This window comes from Patagioenas fasciata, chromosome 25 (genome assembly GCF_037038585.1).
Source record: "Patagioenas fasciata isolate bPatFas1 chromosome 25, bPatFas1.hap1, whole genome shotgun sequence".
NCBI lineage: Eukaryota > Metazoa > Chordata > Aves > Columbiformes > Columbidae > Patagioenas > Patagioenas fasciata.
In genome coordinates, this window is record NC_092544.1 from 3,275,501 (window position 1) to 3,291,531 (window position 16,031).

At 58.9% G+C, this 16,031-nt stretch overlaps 1 protein-coding gene across 1 annotated transcript; it reads right to left on the reverse strand.

The window, feature by feature from the left end:
• Positions 1-3,453: 3,453 nt before the first annotated feature.
• On the reverse strand, positions 3,454-15,099 carry COL9A2 (collagen type IX alpha 2 chain). Its single transcript, XM_065857251.2, has 32 exons — positions 14,969-15,099; positions 13,507-13,581; positions 12,746-12,781; positions 12,595-12,657; positions 12,255-12,308; positions 11,965-12,000; positions 11,735-11,758; positions 11,533-11,586; positions 11,178-11,231; positions 10,938-10,985; positions 10,602-10,658; positions 10,385-10,438; positions 10,057-10,110; positions 9,310-9,363; positions 9,088-9,141; positions 8,946-8,999; positions 8,736-8,789; positions 8,467-8,520; positions 8,157-8,210; positions 7,977-8,021; positions 7,802-7,855; positions 7,429-7,482; positions 7,297-7,350; positions 6,667-6,738; positions 6,551-6,586; positions 6,283-6,327; positions 6,058-6,090; positions 5,638-5,784; positions 5,004-5,058; positions 4,735-4,923; positions 4,475-4,552; positions 3,454-3,925 (listed from the first exon to the last, which is right to left on the reverse strand). The coding sequence occupies exons 1-32, from the start codon at positions 15,041-15,043 to the stop codon at positions 3,720-3,722; spliced, it is 2,076 nt and encodes a 691-aa protein (XP_065713323.1). The 5' UTR covers positions 15,044-15,099; the 3' UTR covers positions 3,454-3,719.
• Between the last annotated feature and the right edge of the window lie 932 nt (positions 15,100-16,031).

The window sequence follows — 16,031 nt, forward strand, 5'->3', positions numbered from 1 at the left end:
AGAGAGAAAAAAAAAACATCAAACAATAAGCCAAGAATAAAAATAAGCAGTTTTATGGCTCCTCCAATAATTAACTTAGTTCTCAGCTGTTAATTTATGTACCCAAAGTCCTCTGTTTAATATTCTAATTTGTGGTTAATCATCTATCAAGAGAGAACAAACGGTGATTAGCTGTTTTTTACCTCCTTGAGGGTGAGGGAGGCAATTGGGTCTAATCAATGCATTAGCTTGCTCAAGGAAGCTTTTCTCTCCTTGCCCTGAATTATTCATGCAGCAGCGCTGCCCCTCGTCACTCACATGTCACCGGGGTGGGATGTGGGGATGATGCCGATGGGTGACCGTGGACAGCCATGCAGGGGGTGACGTGACGTCCTCCTGGGGATGAAAACCCTTCCTGCACAAAGATGCTCCACCTGAAAGCCACATCCTTGACTCCACACCTTCATGTTTCTGGAGCCACACAGACAAGCTGGGGAGCAGGTTCTTAAACCCTTTGAAATAGAGATTCCGTGCAGTTTTGCTTTGAAAATAAGTCATGACTGGCTGTGGTGGGGTAGTTTGGGCTGCTCTCAGCTGCTGTGTATCACAGGAGCTGTTTAGCCCAGCAGCCCCTTTGTGTGTGACCGGTGAGGTGACAGGGACCTGGGCTGGCTCCCTGTGGCCTCATCCACAGGAGAATCCACGATGTCAAATTCAGCCATGAGCAGGTGGGAGAGAAAAGAGCAAAAGCTCCAGACAGCTGCTTCCTTGGCACTTTAATTAAAGCTGATCTTCTTAATCTTCCCAGTCACCGGCTTTGCCAGCGCCGACCGGTGATGCCGCGCAGAGCCGCTGCAGCCGTGCCTGCCCTGCAGCCCGGGACCAGGGCTGTCCGCTGAAGGTCACAGCTGCTTCTCAATAACGGAGGGCTCAGCTGCCACCACAATTAGCACCTTTGGGGAGTCGCGTGTGGCTTTGAACAGCAGCAAGACCCGTGTGTGTGACACTGTGTGCTGGAGCGCTCCATCCCTTCCCAGCCAGCCTGGGGATGTGCACCCTTGGGTGCAAGACACAGGGGCTCCTGGGCTTTTGCAAAGGATCCTGTGTCCTCCTGGGCAGCCCAGGTCCATCTGCAGACGCAACAGCACCTTTTCTGCCCCTGACAGCTCTTTGTCCCCTTGGAAGTGGCCTCTCCCTGCTCCAGAACCACAGCTTGAGCCTCCTTGTACCAACATCCCTGCAGCAATCCCCTGCCAGGGATAAAAACTGGGTGTTTTTTGGTGGTGATCGCACGAATTTGGCTCCGTGGGAAGAAGGGGATTGGGCGGGCAGGCAGCTCCCTCTCGTGGGCAAAAATACAAAGGATCATTTGGGCTGTGCAGCTGGGATGTGGCCCAGATGTGCTGCACAGCTGGAGCCCGGGGCAAGCCCAGCCTTGGGCTGTCCCCCAAGGGGGCTGATAACTTGAATTCCTCCCCAAAAGGAATCAGGTTGAATCTCCCTGTTTGTCCAGAGAGGGAGACAAGTGCTCAACGAGGCTGTTTCTTCACCTCTCCTAATAAGAAGTTGTTATTATTTGGGCAGAGATTGGATGCTTTCCAGCTGTTTCATTTCCACAGATACTTGGGTTTCAATCTCTCTTGTCTCTGTAATGGCATCCAATCTGCTATTTATTGGATGAATATTTATGAGGGCTCTGATGAAGAGGCAGATTCGGAGTGCATTTGCCACTCATTGGCAACAACCAGAGCCTGGCCCCTAATTCATATGCAGCCTTCTTAATTCCTTGATTAAATTTCAACTTGCAAATAAAACATTTGCAATTCACTTCCCGGGTTGTGTTTTTTTTGTTGTTTTTAAATTGAAGACAACCCCCTCAAAGTTAGCTGATTGCACGTTAAGTGACAAGGCAGCGGTTTGCAAAGGGCGCAGGGAAGGTAATTTAAATGGAGAATGAGTGGAGGACACTTCTGGAGAGTGTGGGGACACAGAGCCCCAGAATGTCAGGGGTTGAAGGGACCTGGAAAGCTCATCCAGTGCAATCCCCCCATGGAGCAGGAACACCCAGCTGAGGTTCCACAGGAAGGTGTCCAGGCGGGTTTGAATGTCTGCAGAGAAGGAGACTCCACAACCTCCCTGGGCAGCCTGGGCCAGGCTCTGCCACCCTCACCCCCAACAAGTTTCTTCTCAAATTTAAGTGGAACCTCCTGTGTTCCAGTTTGCACCCATTGCCCCTTGTCCTGTCACTGGTTGTCACCCAGAAGAGCCTGGCTCCATCCTCCTGACACTGCCCCTTTCCATATTGATCCCCATGAATGAGTCCCCCCTCAGTCTCCTCTTCTCCAGCTCCAGAGCCCCAGCTCCCTCAGCCTTTCCTCACACGGGAGATGCTCCACTCCCTTCAGCATCTCTGTTGCCCTGCGCTGGACTCTCTCCAGCAGTTCCCTGTCCAGGACAGCTAAGAATCCATAGGGGAAAATATTCTGCCACACAGCGAGGTGTGTATGGGAAGGGATGAGCACATGGGGCTGGGTCTGCCTAGGCCTGGATCTGGTCCTTGTCAGGATTAACCCCTCCAGCTGAAGGATGCCTGAGCCCAGCCCAGCGCAGCCCCAGTCTGGCTCTGGTTTGCAGCTGGAGCACCAGCCTTTCCCGCCACCTCTCCCGGGATTTGTTCCCCTGCCAAGCCGAACACGCTTTGCTAATAAACAAAAATTGATTTCTATTTATCTTACAAAGCGAAGCCCCGTTGCCCGCGCCGCACGGCTTTAATCCTTTCTGCTGTCGATGGCAATCATGAGAAAGACACCTGTGGATCTGGTGAGAGCTGCTGGCCTCCTTTTTAACTATTAAGAGATCAATACCTTTTGCAATGCTGCTAATAATTTTCTGGCCCACTTGATTACAAGGGGACTCCAGTAGACTCAGCCTTATTTGGAGGTGCCCCATGCATTTTTGGCAGATCAGCTCAGTCTTGGAGATGAAAGAGCTCAAGGATGGCGAATTCCTCTGCATGTTTGCAGAGCTGTGATGGGGGAAAATGGGGCTTTTGCTTCAACAACTTATTGAGAGGCTGGAATTGTCCCCAAGGATGGGAACGAGTAACTGAGTTACCCATGAAACAGCCTTGAAACAAAAGAAAAACAAACTTCAGCCCTCAAATAACCCCTCAGTGGTACAGTCTTGGTTTGATTCAAATAAATCAACACATTGTTTCAGTTCATTAACAATCCATCTTGTTTTTATTGTCCATTTTCCTTAAAAGTTGGTGTTTTTTCTATTCATAGTTACAAAATAATCCTATTTTACAAAGATTTACAGCTCTGTGAGTGCCCAGCAGTGAACAAGGCTGGATCAGGCAGGTCACTTAAATAATCAAACCACAATCACTTTGGTTTAAAAAGTAAAAAGGACAAAAAGGGAATCGGCGATGAGCCGATTCAGCACCAAGCAGGACATGAGAGAGTAAGAGGGTTTGTATAAAAGACAGTTTATTTCTTTGGGAAGGGGCACAGAGGGTGGTCAGAAGAGGTGGGTGATGAACCCCAGCAATGAGAACAGGACTCGGGGTGACCTCTGGTTATTCTTCACTGTCCCTGGGGCTGTGTGAGAGGGTGACACCCACCCCACATTAAATTCCCGAGGCTGTTTCCCTGCGGTGCTGCCCGGCGGCCGGGACGGGCAGAGGTCGCTCCCTATGGGTTTGCAGTGTTCTGGTCTCTGGATCCGCCGCCGGCCCCTCAGTACACGGGGCCCTTGACGGCGCCCGGCTCGGTGAGGCGCGCGGCGGCGTAGGCTGAGGCGCCCAGGCAGGCGGCCGGCTCGCAGAACCCCGGCAGCCCCGCGGGGCCCGGCAGCCCCGGCCGCCCGGCCTCTCCAGGGGTGCCCGGCAAGCCCCGCTCCCCGGCTTTGCCATCCAGAGCATGGCCGGGGATGCCGGGGAGACCTGCGAGGGGAGAGTGGGCATCAGAGTGGGGGATGTGCTTGTGGGTGCTGAGCCCTGGGTTGGCTGGGGAATGGGAGAGGCTGCTGTGGGATGGGGATGTGGTGAGTGAGAGGTTGGGGCACTGGAAAGCAGCTGGAAGAGCTGCAGGCAGTAAAAGATGCTACGAGTTGAGGATTTGTTGGATCATAGAATGGTTTGGGTTGAAGGGACCTTCCCAGCTCCCCCAGTGCCACCCCTGCCATGAGCAGGGACATCTTCACCAGCTCAGGGTGCTCAGAGCCCCGTCCAGCCTGGCCTGGGATGTCTCCAGGGATGGTTCATCCACCACCTCTCTGGCCAACCTGGGCCAGGCTCTCACCACCCTCAGGGCCAACAATTTCCTCCTCATGTCCAGCCTGAATCTCCCCTCTTTTAATTCAAAACCATGTTCCTATGCAGGTTTGCAGAGATGGGCCAGAAGGTCCCAAGCCGTTGTTGGGTGCGTCATTGCCCCAGCACGGTGTCTGTGGGAACCTGCTGCCCTGTCTGTGCTGGGGGAGAGGGGCTTACCTGGGATCCCCGGGGGACCTGGCATGCCCGGGTGGCCACGTCCGGCTTCTCCCCGCTCTCCCTTCTCGCCTCGCTTCCCTGCATGGAGAGAAACAGGGAGGGAAGGATGCGCTGGAGCCGCAGTGGGAAACACGGACCTGGGAGAGGAGAGGAGGGGGCTGCCCCTGCTCAGGGACTGAGGTGGCAGCAGGAGGAGGCAGGCTCAGCCCTAAGGAGGGGTTTTGCCTGGCACAGTGTGGGTATGGCCACGCACCACCTACCTTTAGGTCCTATGTTGCCAATCTGCCCAGCAGCACCCAGGATGCCGGGTACGCCTCGAGGTCCCATGGGTCCGTGCGGACCCTGCTCACCGGGTGGCCCTGGGGGACCGGGTGGTCCGGGAGGTCCCATGGCACCCACTCCACCCAGGGCAGCTCTCTTGGCACTGACAGCCACCTCGGCCAGCTGCTCTGTAGGGCAGAGAGAGGCCGGTGTGGGACGGGATGCGCTGGCAGCCACCCCATTGGTGACACCCCGCTCAACCCCTCACCTTGCAGCATCTTCAGGACCACATCAACGATGTGCTGGTCCCCAGCGTCCCGGCCCTGCCAGCAGTGAGGAGAGGGACAGGTTGTAAAGGGAGATCGCTCCTTCCATCCCCAGCTGCACACAGAGCACTGGTCCCATCCAGACCCCCGGTCCAGAGCACCTCCCTGCACCCGATGCCACCTTCCCAAACCCTTTGTTTTCTGTTTGGTCTTGGTACAAGTGCTCCAAGACTCAGCTCGTGCCATGCCTGGTCACACTGCAACCTCCTCACTGCATTAACTTTCTGCAGCCACATTTTGAAAGTATAAAATGAGGCTTATATGGAAAAATTCTGTCCCCTGGGCAGGCTGAAAAGGCACATGTTGGTGCTAAACCTGCTGCTGGTGCTATGTATGGTCAGAAATAAAGAATTCCTGCTTAGTAGAAAGGTGAGACTGCAGCTCAGCCCTCCTGGAGATCTCACGGGGGATCACCACTGCTCCAGAGCCAAACAGCAGCTGTTTCCCAGAGGAATTGGTGGGTACAAAGTGGTCGGACGCGATTCACCCACAGAGATGAACTGGTCGACAGTGGCAGCCACCAGGTCCCCCCTGCGTGATGCGGGGGGTGAGGAGGGGATGGGATGGGGTACTCACCGCTGCGCCCCGCTGGCCGGGCATCCCCGGCACGCCGCGCACCCCGACGAGTCCTCGTGGGCCGGGGGGTCCCGGGTACCCTCGTGGGCCGGGTGCACCCGCGTCCCCTGAGGGACCAGGGAAGCCGAGCTCGCCCTGGATGCCTTGCTGCGGTAGGGATGGAGAAATGGTATCAGGAGCTCAGCCAGCCCTGAGCACAGCGGCTGCACCCCGAGACCCCAGGACTTCCAGTAGCAACCTCTGCAGCCCGGGTTTAAGCCCAAACAGAGGCTGAACCCGAATCCAGGGTGAACCTGGTCCCTGCAGCCCATCTCCAGTGGAGATACTTCCGCTGCCTCCACGCCTGTGGCTGAGGGTCCCGCAGAGCCACTCAGCACGAAGATGTGGGGAGTCCCTTACACCCAGACCCCCAGCACTCACCTGTCCCTTTGGCCCTGGCTCGCCTGATTCACCCTGGAGACAGAGGACATGAGAAATGCAATGGGGACACAGCAGAAATTTGGGGATGCCGGCAGAGGGAGGCAGGTGTACCGCTGGAGCACAGCGGTGTGATGCTGCGCTGGGCAGGACACCCCAGCATGGGCAGGGACCTGCACCCCCCTGCGTTCTTCTTCCTCACCCCAGGACCTGTCTGCAGGGACCCACCTTCTCTCCCTTCAGCCCTGCGAGGCCATGAACACCAGGGTCTCCCTGGAGGAAAGAAAACAAGAAATGTGACCCATCACCACAACACCCACCTCCTCTGCAGCTGCTTTCACCCCCATTCCACCAAACTGGGATACCAGGGCTATTGATGGAGAAAGCGCCTGGTGCCAGAGGGTGTCACCCCCCAAGAGGCAGCTGCCAGCCCTCTCAAACGCAGGTGTTAGCAATTCTCCACTGACCCCCAGCCCAGGGAGGGTGATGTACTCACAGTGCTGCCTTTGGGGCCAGTTTTCCCTGGGGAGCCCTAGAGAAAGAAGAGAGGGTTCACCCCAGTTCAGTGCAGCTTCCCCAGTGCAGCCCGTCCCCTCAGCCCAGAGCTGTCACCTTGTCTCCTTTGACTCCTGGCAAGCCTTGGGGTCCTGGGATCCCCGGTGGACCCTGCTCCCCCTTTGGCCCCTGGAAATCAAGGTAACATGAGGAAAAAGAGAAAAATGAGTGAAAAGAGGTGGTGGGAGGACCCTCCCCCTGCATCACAGCATCCTCCCCAAGGCAATGAGATGCATGGGCAGCTCCCCATCCCCTCCAGAGTCCCACCCTGCCTCATGGCATCCCAAATTGTCCTGACTCCAGCCTTTGTGGGGAGGTGGGCAGAAAACCCTGCTGAGATGGGGAGCTCCACCAGGAATGGAGCCTCATCCCCCAGGAAGCCAGAGGGACAAAGGTCACTTTTTGGCCATTTTTCCAATGGGAGGAAATTCCTCTCCCAGCTGGGGCTGCAAACCCAGCGTGGCCCCAGGACCACTAATCCCGGCACTATTTGCCCCCTTGTCTAATCCCTCACCCCAGCACAGCGGGATGGGGCACGAGATCGTCCCCACTGTGATCAAAGCATGGGGCCCATGCCGGTGGTGCCAGCCATGTCCTGCTGTCCCTGTCCCTCCTCCCCAACCACTGACCATCCCCAAGCATGCCAAGGTGAACCCCATTTCCCAGCCTGGCTGTGACACAACTCACCGCTTTCCCCTGCTCACCGGGGGGGCCCACGAGGCCACGGTCGCCCCGGTCACCCTGCAGAGACCCGGGAAGAGAACAGAGTCAGGGGCAGCTCCCGGCATCGCCCCAAACCCCGCAGTGCCCCCGACTCACCTTCAGCCCAGGGACACCCTGTGGTCCTGGCTCACCCCGAGGTCCAGGCTCACCCTAAGAGGGGAAGAATGAAAAACACAACCCAACCCAGCTGCCCCTCTCTTGCATTCACATGCCATTATCTGCTCTTCAACCTTCCCCGAGGGACCTGCTGCCCTGTCCTTGTCCCCTGCAGCCACATGAGGGGCTGTCACTGCAGCAGGTGGCCAAGGAGGGGCTGGAGAAGTGGCCCCAGGGGCAGAGGGAAGAGGAGGGTTGAGGAAGGATGAAGTGCCCAATTCTGCTTTCTGTTCGACAGCAAATAGGGAATAAAGAGCAAGAGGGAAACAGAAACCCACAGATTGTGCCTGGGAGGTGACATCTCCATACTTACGATCTGCCCTGGGGCACCAGTGACACCAGGTTGGCCCCGAGCACCTGCTTCACCCTGCAAACAGGAGACAGCGGCGGTTCAGGGACAGCGGGGACAGGGTAGGTGATGGGATGGGGACAAGGCTGTTACAGGAGGGGGATGCTCAGAGGGGGTGACCCCGGCTGCCCAAACCTACCTTATCTCCTGGGCCACCTTTGCTCCCCGGCTGGCCTGGCAAGCCCTATGGAAAGAAAGCCGGGCTCAAACCCAGCACCTGAGGCAGTGTCCCTGTGGGTGCTGGTCCTGCACCCCAGCACAGCCCAGGAACGGGGGTGCCAGCCCATGGATAATGGGGTACCCATGCTCCCATACTCACAGCTTGTCCCCGGTGTCCTGGCGTCCCTGGGTGGCCGGCCTGTCCCACGCCACCCTGCGAGGGACACAGAGGGTGTTACCGTGTGGTGGAGAAAGGTGCAGAAACGGGGTGTCCATGGGTGGGACACGGGACTCTTGGCCAAGAGGGCACGTGGTCCTTAATCCTTTGGGGACAACCACACTCCAACAGTCAGGAGGTGCTATGTCAAGGGCTGGGACCTTATGCCACCCCCATTATTTCCAGCAAGCACTGGTGTGAGGACTGGTGTGTGTGTGTGTGTGTGTGTTCCCTGGTGCCCACAGCAGCTCACCTTCACACCGGGGATCCCTGGGGTCCCATCTTTGCCATCGATGCCCGGGAGACCCTGCAAAAGGGAGAATTGTCACTCAGTCTGATGCCTCTGAGAGGGACTAAAAGGCTCACGGTGGAAGCAAAGAAAGGTTGGGAAGGGAAAGTAAAGCTCCAGCCCTGCACTGAGCCAGGGTGCAGGACACAGGATGGCCCCGAACAGGACAAAGAGATCTCTGTGCAAGGGGCTCAGCCCCAGCTGAGGGCACAGGTGCCGCAGGATGTACTTACATTCTCCCCCTTGGGGCCAATGTCTCCTTGGGGACCCCTGATGCCACGGCCACCCTAGAGCAGGACAGCACAAGGATTATTTCAGCCGCTCTCCTGGTGCAGGGGATGGAGCTGGGAGAGGGAGGAGATGCCCTCAGGCAGAGCCGCTCTCCATGCCAGGGTCAAGGGGGCATTGGCATCACATAGGGCATGACAGAATGGGTCACCTACCAGATCTCCCTTCTCACCAGGGTCCCCGGGCGGTCCCTTGGGGCCTTCCCTGCCCTAGAGGGGAGAAAGGTGGGGGCTGAGTGGCAAAGTGCAGGGTCGCCCGCCTGCCCCGCAGCCCCTGGGGACAAGGGAGGGCACTCACCGGCCGCCCGGCCGCTCCGATGGTCCCAACCATCCCCTTGTAACCAGCAGGACCCTGCAAATAGAGCACAGGTTGGGTCAATTCCTCCATCCCAGCCTGGTGCAACCCCACTAGCAGCATCCAGGTACCCGAGATGGCCAAACAGCCATGTTAGCAATGCCCCTTCCATGGGGGCTGGTCCCCCAACCCCAGCACAGCTATCCCAGTGTCCCCAGCACTCACCGTCTCGCCCTTGGGTCCTGCCATCCCTGGGTAACCCCTTGGGCCCTGTGGACCCTGCAGGGAGGGAAACAACAGCCAGTTAACTGGGAACGGCCCCAGGAGCAGCCCGGGGGGAGCCGCAATTAAAGCAAAAGCCGGTGCTGGAAATCAGCCGGTCTTGCCGAACGCGAGGTATTTCAGTCCTGCCGCTCGCTCCTAATCCTGCACCCCCTACCAGGCACCTTTACAGCTGTCGGTTCAATAACAGCAACAGGCCCAAACTGGTGCTGTTTCCCCCACCAAAGCTCTTGGCTTCAAAGCAGTTTTGCCCTTTCCTGGACTGAGGGGCTCAGCCCATTAGTTGCTTTTCATCTTCAAAGTGCTCAGCGAGTTCCAACAGCTTTAATCTTCATGCCCCCATGGGGAGTTGGGCACTGTACCCCCGTTCAGGTGGGGTAAAGGGGTGCTCACTGTACACTGGTTATCCATGTTAATTAATGTGCATTAATGACCAAGGGGCCCAGGCCAGTGCTGACCGTGGGGGTCTCCATCAGGATGTGGCTTTGCCACCCTCCTGGCAGCAGCTCCATGGCTGGGAGGAGCGAGATGGATGGGATGAAGGCTCCGCTCTGGTCCCAGTGGTGGGTCCCCAGGAGCAGGGACACACTGGTGCGATGTCCCCAGGGTCTGGGAACAAGCACAAACTGGCCACCCCCAGTCCATGGGGCACCCGGAGCACAGAGCAGCAGAGAGAAATAAAAGTGTTACCGGAGGGCCTGGGACACCTTGTTCTCCGGAGACGCCAACGTCACCCTTGGGGCCCTGGGAGGGATGGAGCAAAGTGAGGTGAGTGTTGGGGTGGAGCAGGGGTACAAATCACCCTGGGGAACTGAGAACCCCTCACCTGGGACCAGGTCGGGGATAGGGATGTGTCCCCTCCCTAGGGAGCCATCGTGGGAAGACCACCCTATCCAGCCTCCCTCTCCCACCTCTGTCCTTCCTCCCCCTTTCTGTCCCCAGAGCCCCCTGTTCTTTGTCCCCTGCAGAGGCAGGTACCCCTGGATCACACCGGGACGCTGCTGGAGATGTCACCCACCTGCCTGCCCTGCCTTCCGGGCTCCCCAAGAGCGCCGGGGCGACCTCTGTGTCCCTGCGGGCGAGGAGGAAGATGGTGAGTGAGCATCCCAGGCAGAGCAGCGGGGTGGAGGCAGCATCCTGTCCACCACGTCACCCGGAGCCACCCTGCCTGCGATGGCACCGTGCTGGAAGTGACAGTCCCTGCTCGCTCCCTGGCAGCTCCAGGGCTCCTGTACCTTCAGTCCCTGCAGTCCCTGGGGGCCCTTGGGACCTGGCGGGCAGCTGGTCGGGCACTGGGGGGAAGAAGAAGCGCAGGTTGAGTTGGGGAAGGATGTAGAGGCTGCGGAGAAGCCGAGAAGGTTGAGCTCCCTTGAAGGTGGGCTGTGCAGTGACGCTAGGGACCCACCACTCATCCCATGGTTTTGGCTGGGACCTTGCTCCTCCCCATTCCATCAGCCCCCAGTTACCACGTTGTACTGGTGGCTGTATTTTGGGCCAGGGCAGCACATGCTCTTCCAGCAGCCATGACCCTGCAAAGCCCTGCAGAAGGGACAAGATAACGGGGGTCTCACCAAGAAATCGGCGCTGCCTTCCACTCCTTGGATGTGTCCCGGGGGGCCCTGGAGGGAAGAAAAACATCAGCATTTGCTGTTTAGCATCAGGACGATGTTACAGGAGGGGTGAATGTTACACCCAGGAGGAAGAGGAGCAAGGCACAGGGTGGGGGTGTGTGCCAGAGCCCCAACCATGGGCTGAGCCCGGGTGGCAGCTTCTCCCTGCTGCAGAAAATGCTGGTGATGGGAGATACTCACGGGTTTCCCTGGAGGGCCTGCGGGACCCCGTGGGCCATCGGGTCCAGGGTCGCCCTGGGAAAGAACAACCCCAGGAAAGGAGATTTAGGGGTGGAGAGGGGTGACGAAGCATCAGAGAGCCAGGCTGTCACAGCGGGAGCTGGGGCATCCCCCGGCCGTGGGCTGGGGAGGGGATGGGTGGCGCCAGGGGACCCGGCTGCAGGCACAGAGTCTGTCACCCCTCCATTCCCACTGCAGCACCCCACTTTCCAGCATCACTAAGTTATCCTTGTTTACCCAGGAGCCCTAAAGTGTGGAGAAGCGGATGCTGGTGTAAGGAGGGGAGGTTTTCCTGTGTCCTCTCCTGACCCCTCACCTTGGGTCCTGGTGCTCCAATCTCTCCAGGAATCCCAACCTGGCCTGGAAGCCCCTTAAAGAGAAGAGAGAGATTCATTGAGTGAGAGGGGTCGAGCCTTGAGACACCCCCCCCCCCCCATTTTGAGGGTGCTGAGGTTTGAAATCTTGCAGCACAACCCTGTGCGGATCCTTGGCCACCCACAGCCCCACAAAGCACTTACGGGTGGTCCTGGCAGCGAAGGACCCTGCAACAAGAAGAAAGACTCAGTTGGTCCAAATTCTCCAGCGCCCCAAAACCACCAGCATCCCTGCTCTGAGCAGGACAAAGCCCACGCTGCCACCAAGGATGTAGCTGGGGGGCTGGATCCCTCCTCCCACCCCACTCGTGGCTGCTCAGGGAGTGGGTGCAGCATCACCAGCACCCATGGGAGAGGCAGATACTGATACTCACTGGGAGCCCTGGTGGCCCTGGGAGTCCAGGCTGGCCCTGGGGAGAGAAGCGGGGAGTCAGGAGATGAAACAGCAGGATCTGGCCCCCCTGAGCCCTGCTGCCCTGTGGCAGCTGCTAAAATTCACCCCTCCCCGGACGCAACCTCAGTGGCCCCTCATTCCTAAATACTCCATCACCCCATTCCTGCATCCACGCATCGACAGGGCTGGTCCCAGCCTGGCCCAGCTCCGCTGGTTCAGGAGGGGAAGGGGTGAGCCTGCAGTGGCCCCATAGAGTGGCCCCTCACTCACTTTAATTCCTGGCCCCCCGATGGGTCCTGGCTCCCCTTTTGCTCCCGTCAGGCCCTGCAAGAGGAGAGATGGCAGGAGGTTATTGCCAGCCAGCCAGAGATTTTTGTTGGTGCTCAGAGTTATTGGTGGGGACTTTGTGCTTGTCACTGCTTAGTTTGTGCTGTGGGATTGCAGCAGCTCTGCCTGTCCTGCTGCCATACAAAAGCTGCTTTCAGCTCCTGCACCACAGGATTTTGGCATTTTGCTATGTGCGACAGAAAAGGATCCCTGCACCGGGGATCGGAGGAGTTTGCTGAGACCCGGCTGTGACCAGGGACACTGTGGGGACATCGGTACTCACGTCGATGCCCGGCTTCCCTGGGGGCCCGTCTGGACCGGGGGCTCCAGGCTCCCCCTTGGCACCCTTTAAAAGAGAAGAGGCATGGGGGCAGGTTGGAAGGAGCCGCTTCAGAAAAGGGGAGACCAAGCTGCGGGGAGGCACGGGTACTCACCGGGGAGCCGGGGGCTCCGGCAGAGCCTTTGTCACCCTGGGGAAAGGGAAGAAGGTTGTATAAAGGGGTCTGTCACCCTGCAGACCCATCTCCCATTCACCCCCCAAGGCAGAGCAAGATGCTGGATCCCCCAGCACAACAGCCGAGTCAGGATCGGGCTGGTGCTGAGGAGTGGGGGCTGTTCTGGCTATAAATAGCACTAAAATAACACCCTGGGGCAAGTCTCGGAGAAAGGGCACTTTCTGCTGGCGCACAGATCTCCCCTCTGTTCAGGCTCCCCCCAGCAGCCCCAGGGAGGGTCCGGACCTGCAGCCACAACCCTCAGCCACGTCACCGCTCTGTGGGTACCGACCTGGGTGTCCTGGTCCCTGCCAGTCCCCAAGCACCCCGTCTGCACTGCACATCTCTGGGCACATCCCTGCGAGCATCCTCTGCAGCCCTGAGCACTCTGCACCCGAACCTCCCTGCCGCTGCACTCCCCAAAAACGCATCTCAGCCCCTGTTTCTCGAGGTGGCCACAAGCTGCTGTCCCAGGGGGGTGGATGGATGGATGGACGGAGCTGCGGCGCAGGAGCTCTGCTTCCCCACACCATCGTTGCCACTCAGGGCCACCAGCAAAGCCGGGGATGCTCCGTCTGCCCCAGCCTGTGAGCAGCACAGTGTGGGAACCGTACAGCATCTGCACCCCCTGCCCCGACACAATGTCCCTCTTTGTGCTGCACGTCCCCTCCCTCCCTCCCTGCCCAGGTTCCCGTACTCACGTCAATGCCATCCGCTCCCGGCACTCCTGGGGGACCGGGGGGCCCTCGCGGGCCGGGCTCTCCCGGCGGCCCTCGCTAAGGGGAAAAAGGGACAGGACCCGGGTCAAGAAGGAGCAGCCGGACTCTGAGAGAAGCTGTGGGTCAGAGGGAGCCCAGGGTCTGGGGACCCATCTCCAGAGAGCTGGGATGGAGCGAGCACCCCAAGAGCCCATAGGGTCCCCTGTTGCCTGATCTATGCCCCCCAGCAAGGGCACAGATGGAGAAATTCAGGAAATCTCCCCCCGCATGGGTACAACCAGGTTCCCATCCCCTACCTGGTTTCGCTGCCCCCTCCCGCCCGACAGAGCGGGGTCTCGATGGGGTGATGGCAGCACTTCCAAAGGCCCCACTTGGCTTGGGGTTCAAGCCTAGCAGTGGGTTTTCTAAAAGCACCAGCAGGATTTAGGTGCCTGGAACCCCGGTATGAAATGGGGACACCTCTGTGGGAGCATCCCCCCTCCCCACGCCAGGCTGGCTCGCTGCCCACAGCCCTGCTCCATCACACTGTTGCACAAAAGCTCCATTCAGGGAGGATTCCCCCAGCAGTCTGGCCCCGGCTCTGAGGTTTACACAGGGCTCCCAGCTTTGCAAAGAAATCCCTGTTATCCTAACGGGGCATTTGTGGGGAAGAGAGACCGGTCCTGGAGACCAAACCCCGGGTGTTCCTGGAAATGCAAACCAGGCGGGCTGGCTGGGGCTGGCGGCTCCTCTGTCCTTCCAGGCTTATTTATTTTAAAGTGCAACGTTGAAGGATGAGAGGTGTTGCTGGTTTGTTCTCAGAACTAGAAGAGCTCCAGCTTCACCTTGGAAGTAAATTCACGGGGAGTCCCCGTGAATGGCACCTTTGTCCTCCCCGAATGATTTCCAAATGGTTCCTTGTTCCAGCAGCTCCCAGGTCCCCCTTGCTCCAACTGGAGCCAGCCCAGACCCCACCACCACAAGCCCATGGGCATCCTGGGGGGCTGTTTTGGGAAGGCAGCTGCTCCCCTGTTTTCTGCAGACAAGGCAGCTCGGGATCCACTTGGGAAGATTCTTCCAAAATCTTTCCTAAAAATCCCCTATTTGGGGTTGCAAGGCAAGGAAGAGTTTTTCTCTTTTCGGGTGGGATCCCAGAAGAAGCGCTGCCCGCCCCAAGGAGCAGAGGGACAGGAGCAGAGGGACACCTTCCCTTCTCTTCGATGCATTTTCTCCTGCCCCTGTGTGATCGTGCTGGGACCCCCAGCTCCTCTACCACTCATTTAGCTAACAAATCCCAAACTTCCAGCCGTGCAGCCCAGCCCTGTCCCTGTCCCAGTGGTGCTCAGCACCGCGAGCGAGCATCTGCGATGGGGGAGATGGGGACTGTCCCTTCTTTGTCCCCTCTCTGTCCCCTCTTCGTCTCCCATCCCAGCCCGGCGCAGAGGGGACCAAGCAGGGGACTTACGATCTGGGCCAGGCAGAGGCAGGCGGCGTGGAGCAGGAGCCAGAGCCGGAGGACGGGGCAGCAGCAGCCGGCCATGGCCGTGGCCTCGTCTCGCCGCGCTCAGGTAGGGCAGTGGCACCGCCGGACACCGGGAGGAGGAGGAGGAGGAGGAGGAGGAGGAGGAGAAGGAGGGGGCTCATTAATATGGAGCAGTGGGACGAGGGCAGGCGGGCAGCCCCGGCCCCCCGCCCCCCCCGCTCAGGTAAATCCGGGGTTATTTTGGGCTGCACGGTGCCGGGGGATTTGGTACGATGGTGGTGAAGGATTTGGCATGGTGGTGGCGGAGGATTTGGCACGGTGGTGGCGGAGAATGTGACACGACGGCAGCAGATTTGGCACGAGTGGCACAAAGGGGCTTTGATGCAGACAAGGAGAGAAGGGGGGCGGGCTGGGGGGGCTGTTCCTGGAGCTGCATGGTGAGGCACCAGTCAAATATCTATGTGGGCACCCCCAGAGTGTCCCCTGGCACATCCCCCTCGCACGGCCCGTTTCCATGGGGGGACGGATGCCCCACTCATCACTCCCCACGCCCAGCTCCCCCCACCCGCCTCCTGCCTTCCCCAGCAGCCGCCCCCAAAACTCGCCGCCCCCCCCCAGCTCCCTGGGAACGCGGGGATGATTCATCTTGGCGATTTCTTCCTCCTCCTCACCGAGGGCTCGAAGGCTCCGCAGTGAGCAGCTGCACACTGATTCATCAGTACTGGGGGGGCTCAGTGCCCCCCAGAGCGGGCGGGTTGGTGCCCATCAGGGGTGGCAGAGAAGGGGATGCATCCTTGCCAGCGGGCACAGGGCCATCCCAGCACACGGACTGGTGATGCACTGGTCTGGACTGGTATCTGCTCTCCCATTCTTTCTCCCCATGTCCCAGCCTGGCAGATGGGCTCCTGCCATCCTGATTCCTCCGATGGGCAGTAAATCTGCTCTCAGCCTCAGTAGCAGCAGGAAAACACTTCCACCAAAACCTGCTGCTCTGAGACAAAAATCCTTCTGGCTCCAGGCTGAGAGCACCTTGTTTTCAGAGCAT

Bases quoted from the DNA above. Each gene is read 5' to 3' on its own strand.
- COL9A2 (XM_065857251.2), bottom strand. From the start codon at position 15,043: ATGGCCGGCTGCTGCTGCCCCGTCCTCCGGCTCTGGCTCCTGCTCCAC. The intron at 9,364-10,056 runs GTAACACTTTTA...CCCTCCCTGCAG, and splicing joins AAGGTGTCCCAGGCCCTCCG to GGTCCACAGGGCCCAAGGGG. The intron at 6,091-6,282 runs GTGGGTCCCTGC...CTCTGTCTCCAG, and splicing joins CAGGGCTGAAGGGAGAGAAG to GGTGAATCAGGCGAGCCAGG.